The 27886-nt window shown below is 32.2% G+C and overlaps 3 protein-coding genes and 1 long non-coding RNA gene across 9 annotated transcripts; 3 read left to right on the top strand and 1 right to left on the bottom strand.

Annotated features, from left to right (window-relative positions):
• Positions 1 to 25617, bottom strand: LOC143174769 (uncharacterized). 5 transcript variants are annotated; one of them, XM_076369726.1, is made up of 4 exons: positions 24943 to 25617; positions 20374 to 20459; positions 19394 to 19430; positions 17364 to 18021 (listed from the first exon to the last, which is right to left on the bottom strand). In XM_076369726.1, the coding sequence occupies exons 1-3, from the start codon at positions 25001 to 25003 to the stop codon at positions 19407 to 19409; spliced, it is 171 nt and encodes a 56-aa protein (XP_076225841.1). In that variant the 5' UTR covers positions 25004 to 25617; the 3' UTR covers positions 17364 to 18021; positions 19394 to 19406. The 5 variants fall into 5 exon arrangements, 3 of the variants coding, with proteins under 3 accessions (XP_076225840.1, XP_076225841.1, XP_076225839.1); XR_012999079.1 differs by lacking the exons at positions 17364 to 18021; positions 19394 to 19430; positions 20374 to 20459; positions 24943 to 25617 and adding exons at positions 1 to 144; positions 416 to 545; positions 3303 to 3377; XM_076369725.1 differs by lacking the exons at positions 17364 to 18021; positions 19394 to 19430; positions 20374 to 20459 and adding exons at positions 1 to 144; positions 416 to 545.
• Positions 14254 to 16210, top strand: LOC116427535 (uncharacterized). The gene is made up of 3 exons (XM_076369717.1): positions 14254 to 14412; positions 14496 to 14596; positions 15956 to 16210. Exons 2-3 carry the CDS (start codon positions 14516 to 14518, stop codon positions 16091 to 16093), a joined length of 219 nt encoding a protein of 72 aa, XP_076225832.1. The 5' UTR covers positions 14254 to 14412; positions 14496 to 14515; the 3' UTR covers positions 16094 to 16210.
• LOC143174771 (uncharacterized) lies at positions 16934 to 21055 on the top strand. Of its 2 annotated transcripts, XR_012999082.1 has the most exons (5): positions 16934 to 17085; positions 17448 to 17629; positions 17696 to 17856; positions 20295 to 20427; positions 21030 to 21055. It is a non-coding gene; the product is annotated as an uncharacterized LOC143174771 (long non-coding RNA). The 2 variants fall into 2 exon arrangements; XR_012999081.1 differs by lacking the exons at positions 20295 to 20427; positions 21030 to 21055 and having other exon boundaries at positions 17696 to 18935.
• Positions 24969 to 27787, top strand: LOC143174770 (omega-conotoxin-like protein 1). Its single transcript, XM_076369727.1, has 3 exons — positions 24969 to 25125; positions 26926 to 27037; positions 27294 to 27787. Exons 2-3 carry the CDS (start codon positions 26945 to 26947, stop codon positions 27429 to 27431), a joined length of 231 nt encoding a protein of 76 aa, XP_076225842.1. The 5' UTR covers positions 24969 to 25125; positions 26926 to 26944; the 3' UTR covers positions 27432 to 27787.
• The last annotated feature ends 99 nt before the right edge of the window (positions 27788 to 27886 follow it).

Below are 27886 nucleotides of genomic sequence, written 5' to 3'. Positions count from 1 at the left end.
TACAGTTCTGCCACAGAAGGAAATTCCTTTCTAAGAATGTCGATAGTAAAAGGTAATACCGAAAGGAGTCATTAACTGCATGAAAATTCCCAGCTCGAAGAACAAACACTCCGCGTCAGAAAGTAGTCGATGCCCGTCTTACACCTACAAGGAAAGTAAATTAGGTATATTCTCGCTTCTTAATGAGCCCAAGGGTAATTTTTCGCATTCCATTTCTCAGGTGGTAATTAGAAGAATTAAGAAGAAACGGTTCTCCGCGCGAACAGCGGAGGAAAGAACGACGCTGGGGGGAACGATGCAAATGGTAACGCACCCGGCACGTGTAATATTTAAAACACCTCAAAGGCGATGTAACGACAATGGGGAGCGGGAAAACGTTCTTCTGTCGGGGAACTTTATTCTCTACCGAACTCACCTCATATACTCTTGGCCGGCGCGGTGCGGCGCGGCGCGTTGCCCCGGGTGCACTTCTCTCGGTGGTGATCCGTAAATACACGGAAGAAGACGGTTGCTTTCTCTTTTCTTAACACCCGCTCGCTCCGTCTCTGTCGCAAAAGGAAAGATTTATGTACGGAGCCCGTAACCGCAAGAGACTGCAAGAATAAAGCCACGCCACGCTCTCGATCCCAGCTTTTTACAGTCGAGAAATCCTCTTATGCAACAGATAAAACCTGCCCCTCGTTTTTCACCACTTCTTTCTCTACTACTCCACCTTCATCCTCCTTTTTTATATCCTTCGGTTAACAGTTTTATTCGTTTCTGTCAGCCGAGCAACGCGAGTTAAAGGGTCTAATGTAACATAAACGTGTCGATTAATTGCTTACGGTGTCACGGTGGGGAACGTTCGGTGAGCTTATGCCTATTGGTTCATGGTTTTTTATGAGAATTATTATTTATATTATTTTGCACAGGCTAAGATTCAAGGTATTTATTTTGTAATGCGTAGCAGTTTTTATGAGAATCGGTCACCAAGTAATTCTTATGTAAATGTTGTAGAAGCCTGTAATTAATAATCATCACAATAGAATGATTATATTATTATGTAACTGTATAATTAAATTATGTTGAATGCGATAAAAGTTTATTGCTTGCTTGATTCTACTTTGCGAAAGCTTACAAAAGTACAATTATAAGCATTTGCTTCGTAATTTAGAAATCTAAATTTCAACTTTTTGTCTTTTCATATCTAAGTATTTAGAAAAAAGAGTTATTATTTTATTACAGTAACGAGTAAGGACATCGTTCTTCATGTTTTTGAACCTAACCTAAAAGGTTGTTGTCATCCTTTCAATCTTAATGATGGCAGATTAAAGCAATACGTAAGTTGTATTATTGTAAAGAATGTTTTCTTATAAGTATGTCTTAATTCGTGTAAAATATAATCGATATATTTTGTAAATTTTTAGAATAACATATCCTACAAATGCACAACTTTTACAATGTAGAATTGTGAGAAATGTCATCCGTGGAAATTGTTTCGGATCGAAGCCAGACGTAAATGATGATTAATAAATTATTGAATTTAGTCGTCAAGCGTTATTTACATTTAACGATTGATTTCCGTACTTTTAATCCTTACCAATATGGAATCTGCTCAATTTACTTTTCATTATGATGGCTTCAGTGTACTCGAAGAAAATTACTGTTTATTATCTGATATACTGAAAATTACTGTCTTTTTTATCATTTCCCTACTGCGGTAATTAATTAACCGTTTCAGTTTAATCACGTGTCCGCGTTATTAATTTATTATTCCGACTGATATTAATAACTCTTCGTCCGGCCGAGAATATTAAATAATGCTATCCAAATTGACGGATATTACCGTGAAAGATTCAATGGATCATCACTTTTCCTTTATCGTATACTGACTAATTTTGTCAATTTTGCTCGATAAAATCGAAATGCTTTCGCTTCTTATGGAAATGATACAATAAAATCAATTTCTTTGAATAAACTTTGTTGACTAATTCTATTAAAATCTTGAATTTTAACATGACATTTTTATAAAAATTATAAACGTGTTTAATTATTACATAAAAGTATACTCCTAGGTGTTTCTAATATTTACTGAATTGTTTTTCCTACACATTTACCATACAAAGTTTAAAATAAATAAAATTTATACATATATCTATAAATTTTACTTGTATCAATCCGCCCACTTATGTAAATAAAATTAATGAATACCAGAATTATTTCTATTAAGTCGATTGAAACATTTTTTAATTGTAACTCTATATCTTTGAGAGTATTATTTAAAAATTCGTTATGCTTATGTATAATTATAACTAATTTGTATAATCAGTCTTATCACTGCCTCTTATTTCTACTAATATTCATTGAACCTGAAGGATCCTGCGAATTTTATACATTTTTACTTATATGACAAATAACAAAGTACCTTTGAAATTATAGTATAACCAGTAAGAGTACTTTTACATAGAAAAACACGTTACCTTCACGAAATTGCCAATGTTATATAAGGTTATCTGCCAGTGTCTTGGTTCGTAATTTATCGTTTCTTTCGCCAGCTGTACAAACAGATTCCAAAAATCTCTGTGTATTTAATCAATTTTCTAATTAAGCATGAAACAGATAAACTGTTATATATAGAAACCATTACAGTGAAATTTTTCTTGTATCCATAAATTCTATTTTAAAACTCCTTAAATGTTTACAATAACATGCAATAATTTCTGTATTTAAAACCGAATAAAACTTACTAAAATTCATATTATCAAAATAACTCAACTACAAATGTGTCCATCACTTAATCATAACAAGTTAAGCATCAAAAGACCACCCAAGAATCGTCAAATGTTACACTTATATTAAAATTGCTTCCACCCCCCCCCCCCCCCCTCCAACATAAAGGACAGCCTACACAAAAATACGCGTTGAACATTTCCTGCCATCAGAATTCATTTCATTGTGTAACGTAGTCAGCATGATAAGATAGCCCAGAAGAACAGTACCCTCAGATTTCGTTCTCGAGCGGCGGCAGACCGTAAGAAGGATCGATCTGGAAGTAATGCCCGAAACATAAAGGTTCGTCGCGCACGCCCCTGTCCGCGACGAAAATCCCTCGCGAGCATCTAAGTTTGGCCGGGGCCACTTCCGAATAAACGAGGAAACAACTACCGGGAAGTTTATTTCTCGGCCGGCACGTTTTCGCGTTTCTCTTTTATGGTTAGCGCGATACGATGTACCGTACTTGGAGCAACTTGTCAGCCCGGAAAGAAAGAGAAAAAGCGCGGAGCGTGTCGGCAGCTTTCGCCCAACAGGGAGGGAAGCTTTACGAGGTTCTTTCTGCCGCTTCGTCGTTTCATTTTACGGGTCGTCGCCTTCTTCTTGCGACGCGGATTTGATTCAACACGAACAGCTCATCCGGAGGCTCGCTATCGAGCCACAGGCAATTTTCGTGCTTGCTCTTTTATATCCGCTCCTCCCTCCGTACGACTGCGATAACCGAACTCTTATTATCGACGTCGAACACCGCGACGAATTACCGAGCAATTTCCTTCCCGTTGTTTGGCTTTTTCTATTTATTCGTTTTCGAGAATATCGTATTAACATCGAGGTCATTAGCGGTCGCGTTGCATTTGAAGGGTATAAATTGTGTTCGGTATTTTGTGGGTATATAGATTGAATGTTGTGTAGAAATATAATTATATAAGAATTGAATAATAATAGGAATATTGTAGAATATATAGACAGTGATTTTAAATTGTATTTTCTATCGATTGTTGGTGTTTATTGGTTGCAAATTTATGATATAATATTCGCGAATTATTGATTGTAAAATTGTTGTTGAAGATTTGAGACTGAACTTGTACCAAATACTTTATTGTTAATCATTTTTTAATATAAAACGCATTTACTTTGGAATTAGATTAGTGTCCTCCGTTTAAGAATAATTAATCTCTAGAATAAATGTTATATAAAATAAACATGTATTCTAGAGGTTAATTATTCTTAAACGGAGGACACTATTTTAAGGGTAGAACGTAAAATTACAAATAATACGCTTGTAAGTGTAGTAATTGCTGCAGTTTCGTACAGATAGGTGGTTTTCATATAAAGAGGCTGAGGCTGAGAATACACGATGGATACGCTGTACCAATTTATTATCCTCAAAAACGTAATGAACGATGCAAGAAGTTATTTGCTTCGAACGACGGAATTTTGTATTTACCGTACATTATTATTAAAGTCTACCAGTCCATTATTCTTAAAAATATATGACTAGTCTTCTATATGCCTCAATATTAATTCTGATAATTGCAGGTGAATGAAACACAAATCAGATGAAATCAATTTTGCAGAATGGAATGAAAATTCCCAATAAATTCTATATGATCGTCGTATGTTGTACTTTTCTATGGAAGTTTCTTTATTTGAAAATATTGCATAAATAAATTTCAACATTTTTATAATTAGATCTATTCTTGTTAAGTTCCATAGCAGCATTATTGTACCAAATATTATAAAATACAAAGTGGTATATCATTAACAAAATTTATAAGATCTTTTAAATATCTCTGCAAGTGTTAAACATTAATAATTATTGATTGTCGATTTCGTGAAGGAAAGACAGAATTATGGAACAATCTATAACATATATGGCGTTGTCTAATGAAACAGCATCCAGAGAATCCCCTAAAGTAAAAAAAAAACATATTATTGAATGAATCAGAAACCATACAGCCAGAATAAATGCCATAAAAATTCGCTTCATCCGATATAACACCATAAAAATTAGTTTCCAAGTCCGAACAAATAATCGCGATACCCATACGCGATCGATGCGGCAGTCGAAGCATCAATACGAGGAGAACGGCATCGTAAAAAAATTTTATTTCGCAAGAGGAACGCGATGGTCTTACGGCGAAAACTGAACATAATGCTATAGAGGCATGTTCAGTTTGTTTGACACGTTAAACGGTCTATGAAAACTGATCCTATCTTTCCGTTTAAACAATGTCAATATTAAATTGAAAAATAATATCTCATAATTCATATAACGTTGGAAAGAGTACCTACGATTTTTTACAAAGTGAAGCTACTTCTACAGTGATTATTCCCTTTACCTTTTTAAACCTCATGAATCCCAAGAAGATTCCGTTAGTCACATATGCCATTAAGAAAATTAATTTTCAAATCTATATATGCAAAAATATTGTGTCACCATTCTTCGAGTGATATGAGAGTCAAGGTATTAATGGATTTTATTAAAACATTTGCAACGAAGATTTTATTGCATTCTATCGGCTAAGTAACAAATAAAATATCGAGGATAGTGAAATACCTCACGTGTCGAGCGTAACTGCAACAGAAAAATTTCTTCGAAAATGCATGTAATTTTAAAATATTCCTTGAAATCAGATACACTGGTCTACGAAAGTATTTAATATCGATATATTTGTAATAGGAATGGATATTTCAGGCTTGTGTTACTCGATCTTAATGAAGTCTGTATACATTATTCTGAAATATATTCCAAACAGCATGTATATGAAAATTTCAAAGTACAGCGCGTTCACTGACGTGAACCCAGTCGACCAGTACCAGAAAAGTGAAGAGGGGCAAGGGGACTCGGCCGCACGCTTTACCTCAGCTCGTCATCATGTTCTATACAATTCTTACGTTACAATACTATCTAATTATTAACACTATTGTACACTTCTATTTGACGTCAGTAGTCTTATGAATTATTCGTGGCAGCGAAAGTGTTAAGTTGGTTTTGCTTGTAGCAATTTCTTACTGAAAATCTCACTTTCACAGTTACTTGTCGACGATTTTTTAATAGCGTTATAGAGGGTACTACAGTAATAGAAAAATCAGATGTTTGCAAGCTGCAAACACTTCGTCGCACAGGATTAACAAAGCCAGGGGCAATGGTGCGTAACATGTGCCGCGGTAATTTGCTCTATCATCGGAATTGCGTGAGACCGTAAAACACCGTCTAGCCGTCCTAGCAACATAGTTTTAGTTAATTCGCGGGAGAAGATGCGTCTCTCGAGTGGCGATCGTCTCCACTTTGCCACTCGAGGGTTGGATGCATCGTGTGCCCCTCGGCCGAATGGTCAGCTGGACCCTCGTACACGTAAATCACGGCGTTGCCGCAGATCCAATTATCAAATTGTCCGCCACTTCAGTCGAGTCACGAGAACCGTCCGGAGTGTCGAAGAAAGAGAGGGACGACCAGAATTCGAAACGGAACGAGAGGAGTCCCGACGATATCGTTTCAATCGAGACCCGAGCGAAAACCTGGAAATTTGAGGCGAAGACGGAGCCAAGTGAGCCGGGATCAAAACAGACGCAGTGGTCGCTTGAGAACGAGCTAAGAAGAATGTGAGAATGATTTTGTTGTTATAAATGGAAATCTGGTAGAATTGCATGAGAATTTGGGAGGATGCAGAAGTGAACTGTTGAGCAGAACTTTAGAGTCATAGTGGAAGTACGTGATGTAAGAGTTAGTAGAAGTTATGAAAATGTGTGTGGATGATGAGAAATGTTTTACTAGAATTGTACGAGACGTTGGAAGGATTGAATCACTTAGTGGAATATATGATTTGTTTATGGTAACTATAGTAGTGACCAGCACAATAAATAATTTCGTTAAATATATGATGTTAGACAGGTTCAGTATTATAATCTTAAATAAAGCAACACGTAAGTAAACAATGTTCTCAATTACGACTCAATAAATATACGTTCTTATCAGTAGTATGGTCAAAACACGGAAAATTGTACATACAACTTTTTTTCGAAAATTCTAAATACCATACTTTGCAATTTGATTACATACATTGCAAATCTGATGTTAAGAATGTTTGGTGATCTGGTCAAAAACCATAGAGATGAACACTGGCATCCGTTAATATAAAATACTAAAATATATAATTGTATAATGTATTAAAAGTGATATTGTTGTTCACATTAAATCCAAACACTAGATATACATATATATACCTATAATTCTGAAACACCCCCAATTCTGAGACAGCCAGAGGAGACGATGGTAGAAGCTAAGTGCCGTAGGATCGCTAACTAAAAGAGCAATAGATCCTGCAGGGCAAAACCGCTAAAGACAGCCCGACGTCGCTGGCGAAAATTTATCACTTAAGTGAGTAGGAAGCACGCGAACCCTAGGGAGTATTTCGCAGGCAGATAAGGTGATCGGTCGATAAGGAGAGCCGTGAAGGTACTGACTGTAAACACTTGAGACATTCAGTAGCGATAACGGCGATCGAAAGACAACAAGATGATCTGGTCCGTTCTATTGAGAAAACGATTGTTTGTGCTCAGGTAGTTGTGCTAGTTTCCAATAGTTCGCAACTGACATTAACAATAAAAGAATCGCGATTGCGGGGCTTGTGAAATCAGGTCAAATGGAATCCTTTTGGATTACTCATATCTCATCGCGGTAAATAAATCGTGCCACTTAGTTCCTGTACTTATCAAAATAATCCACGTACCAAGATAGTGTGATATTTTTTGCGATACTCGTATCTAAATTTAACGGGCATTGTGAAGTGACCGCTGCAAACATTTTTATTGGAAGCCTCAGTACGTTGTTACGTGAAGCTGAACGAAAATGAACATTCATGAAGTATCATTATAAACTTTATGTCTTCTACTTAATGACAAATTCTTGTCAAGCATTTCTATTTCAAAATTAGGATTAAATGTTCACAAACTTTGGGAACTCAAATCTCCTTAAAATGAAAGTAAGAAATTGTATCTTGTAATATAAGAAAGGTTATGTAACTTATTTATCTAGTCGCACTGTATACTTTACATGCTTTGACCAATTAATTGATTGCATAGTAGAAATAGGTAGCAATAGACCGACATTTCAGTAATTTAGAATATTATGTTCCTGTAATTTTCTAAATTATTGAGACTTATCTGAAGAACTTTGCCCTAAATTAAGTTGAACGTTATCAGATATTGCTATGGAAATTGCATTAATACCAACGACTACTTAGCTTAACCGATACATATCGTAGGAATTCGTAACAAATAGCCTATCTACACGTGACTAGATCACGAACTGTTGTCAATTTTAATGGATCGAAGGAAAGCATAATGTTTTCGCATTTAAAACCGTGTACGCTAATTTCTTGGACACTTAGACATTTCCTTAGGGTTAAGGGGGCGCATACGCCGGAAAATGGTCGTTAGCCTGGAAATGCAAACCGGATGTGCGTGTAGAAGGCATACACCTCCCTCGACATGCAATGTTAATACAGACGTCGTCTTAGGAGCCCAATTAATTTGGTTACGGTACACGCGATATTAGCACTTAATCATTACCAGCAACAAGTCTCTAAGGGGCGAATAATTCAAGTAAATGTTTAATGCATTCAGCCATAATAATCAATATAAGATCAATTTTGTATAATTCGCGTATGTAAATGAATACTTTTTATATGCAGTAATTAAACAAATTATTTTTGAAGAAATTTTGCAAAATTTGCATTCAAATATTATCAACTCTTTCATTCAAATTTTGTACCCCGCGCCTTACAATATTGAATTATGTTTCTGGAGATTTCAAATTGAATTTAAAATATATAAACATTTATCATTTTCTTTAAGTCATCAACTTATATTTGCATTCTTTCAGCAAACCGTCAACGAGGAAATAATTCAAATGACTGTAATTATGAACAAATTATAAAACAAAAGATCAATGATGATCTTAAATACACTAACTTATATTTCAAATTTCATATCCACCATTAAAAATTATGAAACTGCAAAAAATAAATGAAAGTTATAATTCAAAATGATTCTAAATTCACTGAAAGAACAATAATGTAGAATAATTTACTATTTCCCTTGTTGTAATTGAAACAGTTTTTGTCATTTAATAACTTTCCGAAGAACAGGCGTAATATTATTCTTAGAAGGGGTATCACTTGGTCGCTTTAACGGTTCTTCGAAACCGACCCTGAGATTGATAGTCATCACCTCGATCGGACTAGTCGGCGATATACACCATAATCTTCTCTTAAATTTAATAGACGTACATGCAACGCGTGTGCAACGAGTGCACTCTACACGTCTCGAGATAACCTCGAGCTTCCAGTAACCGTATCGCATCGTTTTATACATAAGATGCAAGTGGAAAAGACAACAACAATTTGGAATCTCCACTTTACCTCATAACTCAAGTGGAAATCTCCAGTGTTATCAAGAAATATTGATAAGTCACATTCTATGTATCCATCGTCAGCTGCACGTTGACTCACAGAATCATTGTATAACTAATTTACGGATCCATACACAACAACACATTTTTAAAGAAAATTTTCCAAAGCTGCGTGTGAAATAGAAACTTATTTTCATTACGAACATCTTTAATGTATCGAAAGTTACCTAAAAATTTTATAAAGCTTTATCGTCACGATGTTTTTACTTTGTTTTCTGTTGTTGAATATGGTATAAATGCATAAAAATCCGTAATCTAACAATTATAAATTAAAAGCCTACAGAATATATAGCGTGGATATTTATATGTTTAATTGAAACATAAGTATTTATTACCTAGCTTTTTCACAAAAACGAAAATGCTTCTATAAAATATCCGAAAGAATAAATGGAAGAATTTTTTTTATAATTTATTATTAAATGTTGTTTATATTGCTATGTTATTTTGTATTCCATATTGTATTTCCTAAGTTCATTTAGATATTAATGAAAAATTATTATTTACTATTTTATTTGAAATGAAAAAATACATAATGAATGTAATATATAATACATTACCCAATTTCTTTGTTCAATTAGAGATTTAGAAGCATATTTTTGTATTTTCAATAATAGTAGAAATATAACACAAAGAATAGTGTAATTATCAATTAGAAGGATTTCTATCAAAGAAGTTTAGGACTGTAAAAGCTCAAAATATTACTAACATAAAAAGTACTAAATCAATCCCTTGAAGTTGAACTAAAAAAAAACTCAATTTTTTAAAACCGTAAATGAATAGTCAGTCATTTCCATTGTGAATAGCACAATTACTAATAAACGATTGATTATTGAAAAAGAAACTGAAACGTGAGTAATATCAAATGGATATTAGCACAACGTGATATCAAACGAAGCACACGGTAACAATTGTTACTTTTTTTCAATACCGTTCACATATCACACTTTTTATGTGACTTTCAATTTTATAAACAGAACATTCTATGTCTCTTTACGGAAATGGAATGGCTGAAACAATTCTTCTCCATTTAATTTCGATTTAAAGTTAATTGTATTCAAAATTAATTGTACTCGTTTAAATAAGAATTTAAACGTGTTTTATTCATCCCAAAATTTTAATAGAAATGGTGCTTTAAATTAGGTATATTTAGTGTATGAAAGATTAATTTACATAATGTTTCATTGAATATTTAAAACATACCATCTGATTCGAGAGATAGAACAGATCATTTACTTGTCATGATTGATAAAGCTACGAACGGGTAATTATCGAGGTGGTAAATAATCGTATTTTATGTCACTTATTATTACTCCCATTATCGATACTTAAACGGCATATTCAGAAAGTCAGAACGTGTATACTAGTAATCGATATCTTATCGATAATCATTAGTAATATTTTAAAGCGAATCAACTTCTCCGTGCAGCGAAATAATTGGAACGACCATTTAATTATCGAGATAATAAAATGACTCATCGTTCATTTGTTTGGTGATTATCAAAACCGCGCTCGATAAATGTTTTAACTGTCTTCATTGTATTAAATTGCAGGCAATGATGCACTTGATCGGTTCTGTTTATCAGTCAGAGGGAAATATTATTCGCGGTCAACGGAGTTCCGGCTACATACATTTTATAATAACAAATACACGTTTGCGTTCCGCATGTAATTATCAATTGAAGCGGCCCATTGAAGCGGCACGCAGAAAATTGCGATCACGGTTCATTTTTGGTCACGCGTATCCGACACTTGAAGATAAAAGATAGTTCGATATTTGCATTTCCCAGGACAACGCAAATATATGCCCCGATCAAATTTCGCTAATATAAATAATATCGATTCGCGCAATTGGTTTCATAAAACCTTTAGGACCGCGCGCACAGTAAATTACGTTTATTCAAATCGTGCAACAATTTGTTTGTTCATTAATTTTATTTTCAGTTACACCCTGTGCTTTTTATAAATCCCTTTGCTATCTCCTCGTTTAATTTTATGAAAAACCCTATCGGATCACCCGATATCATTCGACATTTTCTATGGAAAATTCAATTTGTATTTTACAATTGGATATTACTTCGAGAACAGAATCCAAAACACTCGATTTCTGATAGAGTTATACTTTTGCGTTATTATCGAAGAAATTTTGTTACCGTTCATTTTCAGTTAAAACATAAGTTTTTGATATCGTTGCTTGGAGCATTGTACTTTTGAAATTTGTAATAATAGGATAACTGGTAAATTAATGGATTGTAACAAAATTCACTTGTTCCTGTAGAAATTATGTATTTACAGGAAGGTGTTACTTGATTATTACATAAAGTTATATAATTATTTAGCAATATTTAATTTATACAATTTGATAGTTGCATTCAGCGTGTAATAATGTTCAGCTAGTGTTAATATTCGCTATTGCTTTTCTGTTATTGTTGTGACAATAAATAATTAAATGATTTACTAATAATATTTTAACATCACTTATAAACCTCTTGTTTAATATTGTAAATATATGTATCTACATTTTCTTATTACACATATTTGAATGGTTATTACGACAATATCAAATAGAAAAATGTACAAAGTATTGTAATGTGTTTAATACGTTTTATTTGTGTATCTGTAAAATTAGAAGATACGCAATTTCGAAATGTAATAGCAATTATTCGTATATTATTTCTCAACAAAAGTAATACATATTTTAATAGAAACAAAACAAAATAAATATAACATTAACGAAGCAAATAAATATCATTAATACCTAACAAAAAGAAAATGTATTTATGAAAGACCTCTGTGCAAGATTCAATATATCATTAAAAACAACTGAGAATATAAATATTTGACATTGTCAATGAGATCGAACCGTCTCATCCGAAATTACTCTATGTTGTATACACCTAAATGTTTGATTTCTTAATGAAGTATGAAGTATTCACAATAATGAAGTATTCACAGTATTATACTCCGTTTAGCTAATATTCACGTAAACATTGAATGCAATGAAACTTTTATTTGGATTTAATAAAAAGTGTGAAAATAATTCCAATTCCTTAATTCTTACCATAAAGTATATTAAGTTCTGCTCTTGGGTAGATTGGATGAGTAACACCTACAGGGGTTGAACATCCGGTCACAATTGTGTAATAATAATTTTTCGCCTGGAGGAAAGAGCAACGGTGGGATCGGGAAAATGGTAATAGCAGTTGTGGTCGACGGTTTCCAACGTATTCCCAAAAATATCTGGACGAAGAGGTCTCTCCTTCGGGACACGATAAATGAATCAATTTACAGTTTGATAGACCGACTGACACGTGGCCCTGTTACACGACAGGTGCTTAAAAATACTACGCTGGTGTTACGCCAATTATTATAGGAAACATGCGGAAATCTAATAAACTGTAACAGTCAACACCGCCGTTTCCCATAAACACAGCATCATGTAGATTCTACATTGAAGAAGACAAATTTTACGACCAAATACTTTATGTCATCGGTATAAAAATATATAAATGTTTTATACTAACAAGTAACTCAATGGAAACTTAATAATTGTCAATAGAAAGATACACTGAATTAACAAAAATGTTGAAAAAATTTACTAATAAAAGATTAGAAATAAATAATTGGTATGTGATATATTAAATAAGAAAGATAATTAACTACTAGGGCCTTGATTTCAATGTTATTTTATTTATAACTGAAAACATGTTTCGTCCGTTTTGCTATCAAAAATAGTGCCTTTTAATTATTTGTATTTTGAATCTAATTATCTTAAAGGCTTAACATCACTTTTAATCGTTAATGGTGAACAACCCCAAATGATTGGGTATATGTGAGCGAGTAATTACAATAGTCGGGTTCACGATACGCGTTAAAGGAGTCCGCTTTCGAAAATGAGCACGACACGTTCCTGGAATCCGATTCAATTTCACAGTTTGTCGGTGAAAATAACGATAATCAAGAACGATCGTTAATAATCACTATATTGTGGATTCATGACCCATTGCGGATTATTATACGCGCTTCTCAACGCGTGCGCAACGCGAAAACTTATTCGCGTAAATTTGTGCAACTGATTCTAGATAATTGCAAATGGGTGGGTATACTTTCAGCAAGGGATGCTATGGATGTTCGGAATGGAATTATCGTCCTCTCGTGAATCATGATTGCACGTATCGAAATTTCGCCCGCAGATTTGTTGCATTCGGTTTAGTGAATTTGACGAACCTAATGGACGCATAGAAACATTATTCTTAAAGGCCTTTAGAAATCTAAACAAATACAGACGTGTAGAATGATAAATTTATTTAAAAAAAGAAGAATTAAACTGGTCTTCTTTGTTTTATTAACTAATGGTATTCATTAATACTGACGTTAATATTAGCTTCTTTAATAACAGAAACATTTTATTAATTATAATTCGTAGGTATAGTGTGTAGAACTATTTCGATACCATACAGTAAAACGATTTAATTAATATAATATGGATTTAAACAGAACGTTAATTTCAAAATATAAACATAGTTTGCGACGTAGCAAAATTTACACTATTGATTGTAAGAATAACAAGAATATTTACTTACTTGATAATAGTAACATTTATTTACTTATAAAATTATAATATGAAAATGATTCACATGTTAAACAAAGAAGATATATGAAGTGCAGTAAAGTGGAATTGTCATTTAGTTTTAAGCACTCTTTAAAGTGTCATGAATAAAAAATAGATGCTGCTTAAATGGACCTATGTGTCCTGTAATAAATAAGAAACTATTTGTACAAATTTATTCTCGTAGAAAATATGTAGTTTCACATTTTTGTAAATCTATATTGTGCTTGGAAAACGCCTACAACCTATTATCTGGCGAGCGATTATTCTCTGGATTAAGATACGGATCGACGGGGGGTTTCAATTTTTTCTAAATGACTGCAAAACACTGAGGTTTGCGTAATTTGTTTGCATGTTCGTTCCAAGCCGTGTTTACCTGGCCGACGAACCTTGATAAACTACATATTATCAGTTACAATCGCAAATATGGTGCATTCTCATGAAGCTTCAAGGTATAATACACCGTAAAAATAGATAAAAAGTGAAAATTTTATCCTGCATGCGATTTCCTTTCCTATAAATACCGAACTTCTACGAGATCGAATCAGAAAACCACGAACTCGATCAAAGCATACACAAGGTAAGCTATAGATTTAAGTAATATCCCTTCAAAAAGATGCTCATTATGAAAAGTAAATTGTTAACGTACATTACTCTTGTTAGAAATTACAAGTGCATCAAGAATGAAGAAATTTTTCGCAGTCCTTTGCATTGCCCTTCTAGTTATTTCCGTTGCATCAGTCTGCAAACCACCAGGCGTAGTTGTAAGTAAATTTACTAATAATTAATAATATGTGTAAAGGTGTTCACATGTTATCGCATATCATAAATAATACGTATCATAAATGTAATAATATCAAGTATCGTAAATGGGCAACTATATCAGAAAAATTAATAATTACCACTGTTTTAAATTTAATATTAAAGTTAAGTTTGTAACTGTATAATTACAACATTTATTTCATTAAATTTAAATAAAGTTCAAAGAAAATATTATTTTATTGCATTCAATACATTCGTTATTGTATTGAACTTACTTATCAGAAGTTGTTGAAATAAAAGATTTCTTAATTATACAAGTTTCAAAAACATACATGTACATTCATATCGGTTTCTCTATTTTCTGGATAAACATTCTTGAACATATTGCAAATAAAGATCAAAAATTGTAAAGTAATTATTATGCGATCGTAACATAAAAAAATTGCGACTATGGAATAACGTTTTATAAAGCTTGGCATTTAAAAAAAATCAAATTCGTAGATCAGATCTGTTTTTTTTTTTAAATATCGAAGTATATTAGTTTATTATTCATTATATGTACAATATTCGAAATAAACATCGATGATGATACGACATCGATCGTTTTCGACCGATTTTGTTATCTCCTAACTACTGATTCATATCAAGTTATTGTGCAAAACAAATAATATCATACTATTGTCAGTATTTATGAACAATAACAAAAATGGGACAATAAACAATGAACAGAAACGTGAGACAAGTGACGCGCTAGTGCACGTGTATCCGTTGTATTTTCAAAATCGAATAATTCGAAGGCAAAACATTTACACAAACGAATTTATATGTGTACTGCATTTCCGTCCTATTTTTTATGTGAAATCGTCCCTGAGTTGCATCGCCAATTTGATGACATCGCGCTGAGGCACAAAAAGTATTGAAATAAAGGAGTTATGTAAACATAAATCAATTGAAAATATACGAAGAAAATGTTAAACTGTAAAAAGGGCTACCAAATGAAATGACTGTCATTGTACGTAGGTTAAGAGTAGATAGTTTTACATAGCATGAATGTTCTAACGAAATTTAAAATATGGAATAATGTTTAAAAATTACCTATTGGAAGTTTTAAATTATTAATTTTGATCAGCTAATTTTTTCAACGTTGGTAATTAGTAAGAATATTAATTTTAATAGTAGATACTTTAATTCTATAATAATTAAATACAGTTTATATATAACTTGTTTGTTGTTTGATATAAATTGTGTAATTTAATTTAAATTTATATATAAATTGATTTTATAAGTAACTTAATTTATACAGAGTTAGTATTTCAGTAATTAATAACAATTTATTAATAGTAATATTTAAATTGCCGTAGTGCTCGAGTGACGCAGATTGCTGTCCAACGTTGCAATGCAACCCATGGGCTGGCCGGTGCACTAAGAAACCCGGTCCACCAAGCTCTTCAAACCCACCCAGTGATCCAGCCGAGCCACCTGCTGGTGATGCCATGTGAATAAATGATTGATCCATATTGATTGTACTTCGTAGGCCTACGAATTTCTTTATAATTTGCTTATACGAATATATGCATTATATTTACAATATTAACGCAGCATTTACAATACACGATTGAAGAAATATACTTTTCTTTGCACTTTACTCTCTTCCTTCCACATTTATAGTCCCATTTATTCGAATTTAGTTTTAAATATCCTACGGTTTAAAAATTCTCAGAAGAAGATTAAGAAATAACGCGTAAAATTCTCAATCGAGTAGGAATGTGTTAATTGTCATTAACAAAAAATAATAGATAGAGCGTGAAAAGATATAGATACAACAAGATCCGTAATTTCAATGTTTTAAATGTTTAAATTATTTGGAAAAATGAGAATAAAAATACAATTGTTTAACTTTATTTAAAATTTGGTAATTTATGAATGTTCGTTGTGTTCAATGATGTTCTTAAAAACAGGTAAATGTTTCTGTCGTTAATAATTAATTAATAAAAAATAAGATTATAATCTCAACATCTGTTCAAATTATAATATTTATTCCTAAATGATGTGTACCAAATTAATTGACAAAAACCATCGACAAATTTACGTCACATACGAGCATAAACGTGTCGAAATCTCTATTTGGAGATCAACTCTATTTGAATTTCTGATTAAACTCTGAATATCCTCTGGATTATTTCAAAGAGATTTCATTGGCGTTTGATGACCATTAACTTTTGTAACTTTTACAAGTTGCTAACTAGCAAATCATAAAACTTCGGTTTTATCAATTTCATTGTTCCAAGGTTTTTCTCATTTTCAATCGTTGGATGATTTAGCACCTGCGAACGTAGTATCAACTACAAAAACGTTGTGTTGTAATTTTGTGATAGTGTATTTTTACTGGCATAACACTTGTGCCAACTTCGATATATATACATGAAGAAAATGACGATCCAGTACCAGTCCATAATAAGTGAATAACAAGAGCATATCTGCCAGTCTTTCGGTGAGCAAAAAGTAGCAATAATAATGTTATTACTTCATTACTATTTAACAATTAATTAATACGATGTCAGTTATTAAGAATTTTACGTACTGCGAAATAGTTATAACTATAAATTTTGGTAACTCTGTACAGTTTAAAATCGGTTGAAGTTTTAACATATTATTTTTCACAAAGAATAAAGAATATTATTACTTCGAAGTCAAGTGTACATACTATTTAGATGTATCTTAACTAAATAAAATTAGGAATGTGTTAAATATTTTATTATTGGACAATGTTAGTAAAACAGTTTAAAACAGTTTAAAATTACTGAATTTTATACTCTTACCTTTATCTGTCTTTATCGTTTCCTTTGTTTTCAGGATATTTAGACGAGGAACGATTGTGAAAGATGAGAAAGTTATTGATATTGGTTTTAATCGTCTTAATCACTGTATCTATTATCGACGCATTGTCGATAAGTAACGATGATGTTTCGTCAAACGATCTGTTTGACAATTCAGACACAGAGTTCGAACGTAAATGTGGCAAATTATTCCGCAAAGTAAGTACTGTATATTTTACATGTTCATCTTGAATGTAATTGATCTTGATTTTCATGTTCACACAGTGCAAAAAGGACAACGATTGTTGCAGTGTCTTGGTGTGTTCGAACATTTTCTCCATCTGTGGAATGTATTAACGACGAGTGAAATAATTTAACTTCAGAAAGAAAGGAGTGAAATAGTTATGTTGCTGCACAATAATTAGTGATGCAAATTTAAAAAAAATGTAAGTGTTGTCATTGTACCTTGAACTTTTTAATATTCTTGAGAGAAGGAATAAATATATTAATTTCTTTTTTCCTGAAATATCTGTTTTTACGACTTGGTTAAACATATTCATCACGTTCGTTGTCTTCAGTCTTTTCCTTGTCCCAGAAGCTGTCTTGAACACCTTGAAATATAGTGTGTGAAAGATTATGAATAATTATTTAATATATTAGTCCAAACGAAATAACAATTATTGTTTTATTAACTTTTTATATTTAACTATTAATTAACTCCTGCGTATTGACAAATGTTTAACTTTGTTTATAACTGGTGTTAGAAGGATGGAATTTTATAATTTAGATAATCAAAAGAATAATTACATATTTTTCGTCATAATCGTAGTTTAGTATTGCTTTCATTTTAGTAGATATTTGTAAGTACTTCTACGAAAATTTATTATTCGCTAATCGAATTGAATTGTGTCAATTTATTGATAATTTTATATGTATATATACGCATTATCAGATTTAAACATATACAATATTTTATGAATTGAAATTTATATAAAATAAATAGCCATATTAATGAGCTTGAAAGTGAAAGAGCGTCCACGGAAAACCATATTTTCCAATAAAATACAATATTAATTACTAATTACTATTCGAATGGATAAATATTATTGAACACCTTTACGCAGCAGCTTCGGTTCTTTCATTAAATATACATATCATTTATCGTTAACCAATTCACATAAAATCGATTTTATTAGTGAAAAGTGTTTGAATCCTATAATATTATGTACGTACATTGAGAATTTAATTGCATACACAATGATATACCACGACGATATAACTTATACCTAATTATAAGTGTAACCTAAGACTTTGTAATAAACATCAATATTAAATACTTATATGTTATCAATATTTACAATACGCGTCAGATCATGTGGTATTTGTTTACATCGATAACATTTTCTGTTTACATCGATTATTACCTACCGTGTAAGTTTTGTTTAAAATGAAATTCATAGCGATGAAAAATATTTCTGTTTCTACTACAGTTCATTAATCTATTATCACCCAGTTAAAAGAATGTATTAATTATTTTGTCATTATGCAGTTATTTAAAATGAAATATACGAAATCCATAATGTAGTATACTGTAAAACCTACACGATTATAATATTTTCTAGTTTATATAATCTAATTTATATATAATATTATATTATAATATAATAAGTATGATTTTGTTGTTTAAAAGATTTGATGAGTAAGATATAGTTTGAGATAAAAACCAATTTTTGCGAAAACTTTATATAGAATAATAGAAGTAACACATTATAAAAAAAATATTACATTGTCTACTTAAGGCCTTTATTTACTTTAGTTTGTAGTTTAATAAGTGGTTACTGAATATAAAGAAAGGGTGATAACTTTCCTGATAAGATATGGAAATAAGTATATTCCGCGACAAAACTATAAAACTCCTTACAAAATCATACATATCAGTATGAAGGAATTTGTTTCTTCTGATAGTAGATTGTCAACATTTACCTTAGATGTTCTTTTACGAAGTGTTAGGCTTACAGCTCTTCGAATACATGTACGCTCATAGAAATACCTTTGATCACCCGTGATAAAATTATAAGACTGAACTGCCGACATTTCATATACAACATCCCTGGCGAAGTGTGCCCTAACAATTCTCAATGAATTATGGACGGTTGCATTATTTTATTGAAAAATCCATTTTTGTTTTGCTATTTGGTTGGCATACTGGCCATACCGTCTGCTATTTGCCGATGATTTTCACAGAATTATAGCTGTTCATTTTGCAATTAATAAATTGTAATGTATATTCCCACAATTCCGCCACCACTCATTTGCCTCCTTTGCAACATCATCTTCTCCTTTCGCGACCCGTTCAAACCGGAACATTTTCCGTCGGAAAAGATTACTTTCTGTCATTGTTTCCGCCAACATGGTGCTCCGCGAACTCTGATCTTGCCACTCTCTTTCTCTCTTGCACGCTTCTCTTCTCGCTTGCGCGAATAATGTAACCGGGCATGGATGAATAAGTTTACGTCTACAATTCTGGAAGGCCACGCCGCCTTCGGAGTTCGTCGTTTTTATTTCTGCCAATATAATTACAACTTTTTCTACAAGATCAGGGTGCAGCAAATGTTCAAAGTTGAAAAATTAAGCCTCTTTCAAAATTGATTTTTTCAAACACTGTCTGTGTGTTTCGATAGAAGTTTACAGTTTCTGTAATTACTAAACGACTGTTTTATAGTTTTGTCGTGGGCCATTACAGGTGTCTTTATAATCCTACATTTATTCGGAGAACCGTAAGCCTAATACTTTGTAGAAGAATATGTCCTAAAGTAGACAATAACAATCCACCGATAGGAGGAGCGAATTCCTTCGTACAGTCCTGATATATATGATTTTGTAGGGTGTCTTATAGTTTTATCACGGAGTGTACATGGAAAGATTACCAACACATTTATGCGACACGTATAAATAGGATGTACCCGTTTCTTCAAGTCAGTCCTGCCGATTCTTCCATGTCCGACATTCAACTTCTGGTGAGCATAATTTATAAAAATTGACGTGTAACCTATAAATAAAAATTTATACAAAATTTTAGAAGTTTCACATTTTCATCGTTTCTGTTTTTTTTTTGCCGAATAATTTACGTACGAAGTGTCACTTATTGGTTGATTCTTGCAGCAGATAATATAATTACTTAAAAAAGTTATTAAAAATATCTCTTACACATAAATACAGTAAACTTTTATGTAATAATTAGATATCATTTTTCAACAATTTAACAATTCATTTCTTATTATTTAAATGGGACTTAAATATTCTCAAATCTCTCCATCATTTATCAATCTAAAGAAACAGAAGTAAAAACCCGAATCACCTTTAATGTGAAAATATACAACATTCAGTAAATTTTTACGTATAATACGCTTTGTATTACCAACTTTGAATCTTTTCTTGAAGTATTTTATTTTATGTTCATTGCAAGTGATTTTTGAAATATTTATCGTTTAAATATCTAAATACAAACAAGTGAATACTAATGTTATTGTATTACGATATTTTGAATTGTAAAATTGGTTATTTACTGTTTTATGTAATATATTTCATTTTTACTGTGTTTTATCAATAATCTTTGCAGCTTTGAAGACTTTACTACGATGAAACTGCTATTACTCTTTGTGGTCGTTACTATAGCTCTTTATAGTAATTCCTACACTTCTGCACAAGAAGGAACATGTAGCCCAATTTTCGGACCAGTAAGTTTATTTTACCAATTTCGTAATAGTATACCTTTCAACATATTCAATTTTACAGTTTCAATACATTAAATACTATTTCAGTGTTCCCAGACAGCAGACTGTTGCGAAAATCTCATTTGCTTATTTTATGCAGCTAAATGTGTCGCAACGGGTGGTGTTACCGCCCCACAATAGGATGAAAGACCACTTGGACTTGGACTAAACACAGTATAAATCGTTTGCGTTCCATTTTGCACTGATTGTTAGCCTAATATTTTTATTTCAATAACATTAACAGTGTTATTTGTACTGTTAACGGGACACAGGGTATTATAAAAAAAGGCTTGATTTGTTCATTTACAAGAAATATTTTTCTTCTAAGTATATACACTGAAAGAGGAAGTATAATACATTAACCCTTAACAGTCGAAACGTACCACTGAATCCACTAAAAAGCTCCGATATAAAAAAATGTTGTTTGCAATTCTATTTGTGGCACTTGCTTTAGTTGTAGATATATTTACTATTTTATTATATTAGAAGTTCTGTCAATTATTTCTCTACATTTAATCAATATTCTGTTATTTTATAGATGCAGTTAGTATTGCTAAACAATTATCGTTAAAAGTCCACGTGTAAAGTGTTTTCCGGTTTCTAGCTTCACGCAAAACTTTTTTTTCTCGGCGATGCTTTGACGTATAACAATTCGGTCGATCGATTCGAAACAACAGCCATCATAATAATGAAATCACATTAGAGAGCGAAAAATGTCAAGCGTTACAAAATCGTCGGGTTGTTCCATTGTCGAAAAAATGCCGGCACAGGTAAGCGATCGACCATACGTTTCAATTGCACAGTAAAATCCATCGATGTATGTAAAACCTATAAACGAAAACGATCAGTGCTTCCTCTTGCCTATCGTCTACGGACAAAAGGGCAATATTACCGGATGATTTGGTTTTCTTTTCTGTTGTTTCCTATGAAATGAATTAAAGAACAAGAGGGCTTTGTCGGGAGATTAATGGAAAGTATAAAGCCAGTACGCAGTCAATGAAATATCGGTGCAGAAAGCAAAAAGTGGCCACCGACATTTTCATACCGACGAATGGAAAAAGGAACGTTCACGATGTATGTCTCTTTTGAATTGTTTCACGGTTTACAGTATAATTGCTGCGAATTATAATTGTCGAAGAGAAGAGGAGGGGGTAGGTTTCGACTTTCTCGATGTTCGCCGGTGATACGCGTCCCGAAGGCATTATTCTGCAAAATTAAACGCCAGACCCAGAACCATACTGTACCTACTGTAATTTAATAGAACGTGCGCTTTTTTCGGCAAAAGAAAAGCAAACCAGCGTATCGGCAATAAAATTGTAAAATTATATTCGAACGTTAATATGCCAGCGCTGAAATGACGTCCAAGCGTACAACCCTCTGAGTGTAAAATAGAAAAATCTAACACCAGTTAATGGAATATTTTACTTCATCGATCTCTCCACTGCATTATTGCTAATTGCAATATTACATTTCTCCGATGTGAATTATAAATTTACGTTACCGCCGATCTTCCGGTTAAAATCGCCAGGAGAGACACTGTTTTGCTACATTACTGCCGGAACACTGAAGCCACTGTTTCATTCAGGATTTATATATTTGTTTACATGTGCTTTAAGGTGTATTATGCTTCTGCCAATAAATAAATATTAATAATGAATTAAAAATGAAAATTAATAACGACGAAAACCTATATTCATGGTATCTCTAATTTTACATCCCGTTCAATTTTTATTAAGTAGTTTAAGCAACTCAAGAAATAGTTTGTATACTCAATACCAATATTTAAGAGTATTTCGTTGAGAATGCTAAAACAGTAATTAAATGTCGTAAATGATGGTATATTAGAATATTTAGTATCATTGAGATCGACTATATTATTTGTGCAGAAATATTAAATAGTCACCAAATTTTCCACTAACAGCTGACGTTTCTTAATTGATTTTTTTTCTATTAAAATTCGTATTTAGTTTCAACGAATACTCATCCTAATTTGAAAAAATGTATTAAATGCGTTATTTTATTATTTTTATTAATTTTACTATAAATAAACCTTTTAAAATAAACATCCATCAGTTAACAAAAAATACTGAAAGGAATGATAACAAGGAAATTCTTGGATTCAACTTCTCGACGAGAGTAATTGGCATTCTGGGAACGTTGTCAATCTGATGTGTTTTTTAAAGAGAAATTCCAAGGTCATTTTGTTTTCTCAGGGCGAATATAAAATAGTTCTTCGCGAGGTACTTGTTTGCTCGCTTACGTCAAATTATAAGAAACTGATAAAAATTTATCGTAGAACGTATACAATTTGTTTCCAAGAATGTAAAGCGCATGTAATATATCTGCGCAGAGAGTAATATTCATATGATGCTTTTCAGGGTCAAATTTTAACACTTTTTAACTTTCTCATTTATTATTTTACACGTTGATTTCCTAGTTGCTATTCCTACAACTTTGCTGCAACAGCATTTTCCCTAAACAATGCCTATAACAATATCCATTAAATTTCTTTTAATTTTTGTGTACTTTAGTTCCTCCCATTAGCTCGTTTCTATATTTTTAGAATAAGCGTTACCGTTATCTCACAATATGATAATTGCAAATGCTATTTCGTTTTAATTTATAAAATCACAGTTATATGCAACTTCTAATTTACCGATTTGAATTCTTCCTTCACTTTTCTCGGTATTCCAACATACTAACTTTCAAACAGTAGTATATAATGAGATAATTATTCAAATGGAAAGCTGATATGACAAAAATGAAATGGATTTATGTAACCTAAAAATAAGATTAATTACAATTAAATCCAAATATAAAATATATTGTGTCATTTGCTGCTTAAAACATGTGTAACTACCTTTTCCGGCAATAGTGGCACCTAAAATATTTTGTGTAGCATTTTGATGGTTTCCAAGTGTTTAATAACTAGAATAATGTTGTCACGATTGTAAAATTGGGCATTTAAAGATGCATAAGAAAAAGAATATGAAGGTAATTGTAATCACTAATATTTGCAAGTAAACTTTACAAGATTTTTATAATGTTTCAACCATGTTGAAACAACAATAGATGTAATAATATCAATAAGTCACTAAAACATATACTGTTACTGCTCATGGTTGAATGTATGTAATTATATATGTATCTATTATCTATATAACGTAACCCAAAATCACTAAAACAACTGTTTAATTAGTCGTTATTCGTCTTAAAAGAATGTGCCAGTGTTGAAATACGTTACATGGAATATGTGCTGATACTGTGAACGCGTTTATTTGCACGATGATGTCAACTACAAAACGTAATAAAGGAAATACGTACACCTGTGTAAAAATACATGAATGGCCTAGTCAAAGCAGAGCAAAATCTCATTTGTACATCAATTATCTCGTTCACTTTTCAAAATTATATTTTAATTGCTGATACAATCAATTGCGTTGACCCATATATTATATCATAAACTTCAATGATATAATATGGATTCCTGCCTTATTAAATTCGGACGAATGAAACTGGAGAAATTAAACGGAGAAATAAAAGTAAACAATAAATTATATTACAGAGCGCTTATAGTAGTTGTTTGAAACAATCGTTCGTTTAGCAAAAAGTTAAGGGAAAACGCAACACATTTGTTGATTCATCGGTTTAAAAAAGTGACCGCAGACTCAACCAGGAACAAAATACAAACACGAGTCTTTTAACCGCGATATAATCTGAGTCACGTATCGGAGTAAGTGTAGCAGTTCTTACTCTTACCTTTTACGCACTCTAGTCCATATGCATGTACATGTGATATACAGACTAAAGGCTTCAACATGATGCGACGTCGTAGTATAAAAGCGTAGAATATAGCACATCGACGAGTCAGTTAAGGTCGATCTCTTGGGACTAGCACTCTTAAGAAAGAGCTCCTCCGTACTTCTTTGTTCGTTGCTTCTGGTGAGTACGCACGATCTGCGCAATTCCTCCGGAGAAATTTTATATTTTATCGAAGAACGTAAAAGAAAAATATGACACTTTCTTTATAAAAAAGAAAACAGTGTATTTACATGTAGATACTGACATGGAACAGTTAATTGTCTGTATAAAATTACAATATATTTGTGCATTACCATGCTGTTTGATTATGCAAAAGAACTCCAGTGTTTAAGTGTAATACACGAATGAATTTTATAATCGGGGTAATATTTCATGTGTTAATAGTAATCGAAAAATCCTGAAAATAAACTTCACTTCGGGATTGTTCTGAATTCGTAAAATTTATACAGTATTTGAATAAATGTAATTATTCCTTCAAACTGCAAGACATTTCGAATAACTTTCTAACTCTCTGCAGTGTGATATACAGTGAACTTTGAACTTACACTCGTTAAATGATGTTGTGGCTTACTCGTATTAATCGTAAATTCTATAGTCAGATTAACCAGAATATTATCCAGAATTAATTACTGTGAATATACATGCACCAAATTAAACTTAATTTTGTTAATAATATACAAGCATGTTAATTTGTTGGAAACAGATCAATATACTTTGTTCTGTGGCGACAAAAATTTATTGAATCATTTTCCGATTACGAAAGAATTACAGAATTATATAATATTTTCATAATGTATTTACTGATCTTCAACAGAACGCTAAAAATGTTAGTTCGCGCCATATCTTTGACAGTTGTATCACGTTGATATACGTGCATGTGTAAACGTATGTATATACTATATACGGCCAAGTAATACAAGAACAAGTCAGGTCAGTAGTTAATGACTCATTCACGGACACCAGTATGCAGCACGTTTGTACAAATCACTCGTATATGTTCGTTCGTCAGGTTGCGTAATCAGCTGGAATTTCATTAAATCTCAGATGACCTCCGTAAATTCACGCCGTTATATCGTCGAGACAAAATATAATTATATTAAGAACAGTCCGTTTCTTCTTCTTACATTTCCATTTTATTTTGAACGATATTTCGTTGTGCACTCTGATTAAATTAAGCTTTCGAAATTGCTCATTGAAAGGCTCATTAACATGTTTCCCATGATAGACTAATTAACTCGTTATTAACATTCTACTACATGTTCCGATAATTCTACGTTCTTGATCTGTTTACAAAAATTTCTGGGATTTACAAGTATCATTATACGCAACACTTATGTTTAAAATATATTTATTGAACGTAAGATGGAAATCAGGGACACGTACAAACACAAGTTACATTTATTTTATATGTTAATCAAATCAAGACTCTGTTCGTGAATTTGAAGCAGTAAGCTAATGAAAATCGCCTTAAATCAAGTATTTTTATTAACCTATTAATCGCGAAATTTTCCTAGTGGAATTCATGATAAAAATTAACAAAAACATAGTAAAAAATAAGTGATAATAGTCCGAAATAAATTATATTGAAATCAATGTAAATGTAATGTAATGTATCGTTTTACATATATAGTAACGTAAGTAAATAAAGAAATAAAAACAGAGGTGAAGTTACCAGCCAGCAGGCAAAATAACTGATTTACATATATAAATTAAAGCTTCTAAAAATTCAAAATTAACTCGGGCATCACATACCTAACCTGACATACTTCTTTAATAACGTCTCGGCCGAAAAATAAACTCGATTAATGAGTTACATGTATAACAAGAATTATCAAGTGAAAGGAAAACTATCATCACGAGTCGTTTTAAGTAGGAATAGCGCATGAGTGGTAAGCATGAACGTTAAACTTTCTTTTCCAGAATAGAAATTCATTCCAAAATGAGGAAGCTAATAGTGTGCATGTTCGTCGCTATGTTAGCTATAACTGCTGTGATGGGAGCTACCACTTCATGCGGTCGCCACGGCGATTCTGTAAGTAAAAAATTTGATTCCATTATTACTGAGAAATGCTTATAAAACTATCAGTCGACATTGTCGGCAAATCAAAATTTTAAGAGAAAAAGAGAGAATTATAATGATGTCATCCAGCGGCACCATCCTGCATACTGTAAGCACACGTAGACTGGCTTAAAATAGAATTTTGAAGCAGTTGTAATAATTCCGGACTACCCCACGATGTTGTTTACGCGGTATAATAAATACTAACGAATTTATTTGTCCATTTCAGTGTGTCAGCGACAGCCAATGCTGTTCCGGGATAAAGTGTCACATCTATGCGCACAGGTGTCAAGTCCAGATCACGGCGGAGGAGCTAATGGCTCAGCGAGAGTTGATCTTAGGTCGGAAGGGCAAGAATCGAAACTGAACGGAGATCCGATTCAGAACATGAACTATCGTGAACATTGCCAATTTTCAAGTGGAACGTAACCAACGAAGATTTTAATAATAATTGTAGGAAGATATTGTAATCTGTTCTTTGAAAGAGGAATTTTGATATACATCGACAGGTATACTAGCTATTCATCTCACTTTGAACATCTAAATGTCAGCACCGTGGCTGTGGTAGAGTGAACAGCTATTGGGAATCATATATTTGTGACTGTCGGTGCATCTTAAAGTTCTTGTTCTGAAGAACACATCTGATCTGAAATATAAATGCATTTGTAGCTCGATATGTTTTTTTCTAAATCGTACAATAAAAATTGATAGAATTTTTGTTAATCACTGGTGTATTTAGAACTTCCTATAAATATTAGTTTTTATCATTTTGCATACTATAAATCGATAAAAGTGATATTTTGTAGCTGTTACTATGCAATT

Source organism: Nomia melanderi, chromosome 8 (genome assembly GCF_051020985.1).
Source record: "Nomia melanderi isolate GNS246 chromosome 8, iyNomMela1, whole genome shotgun sequence".
In the NCBI taxonomy this organism is placed as follows: Eukaryota; Metazoa; Arthropoda; class Insecta; order Hymenoptera; family Halictidae; genus Nomia; species Nomia melanderi.
The sequence above is the reverse complement of the archived record's forward strand: the minus strand, read 5'-3'. Positions and strand labels throughout refer to the sequence as shown.

Coding starts and splice junctions, on each gene's coding strand:
- LOC116427535 (XM_076369717.1), top strand. CDS start 14,516: ATGAAGAAATTTTTCGCAGTCCTTTGCATTGCCCTTCTAGTTATTTCC. Junction 14,597..15,955: donor GCAAACCACCAGGCGTAGTT/GTAAGTAAATTT, acceptor AAATTGCCGTAG/TGCTCGAGTGACGCAGATTG.
- LOC143174770 (XM_076369727.1), top strand. CDS start 26,945: ATGAGGAAGCTAATAGTGTGCATGTTCGTCGCTATGTTAGCTATAACT. Junction 27,038..27,293: donor GCGGTCGCCACGGCGATTCT/GTAAGTAAAAAA, acceptor TGTCCATTTCAG/TGTGTCAGCGACAGCCAATG.
- LOC143174769 (XM_076369724.1), bottom strand. CDS start 25,003: ATGTTGAAGCCTTTAGTCTGTATATCACATGTACATGCATATGGACTA. Junction 20,460..24,942: donor TGGACTAGAGTGCGTAAAAG/GTAAGAGTAAGA, acceptor TTTTATTTATAG/GTTACACGTCAATTTTTATA. Junction 18,022..20,373: donor GGACTGACTTGAAGAAACGG/GTACATCCTATT, acceptor CTATATTTCAAG/GTGTTCAAGACAGCTTCTGG.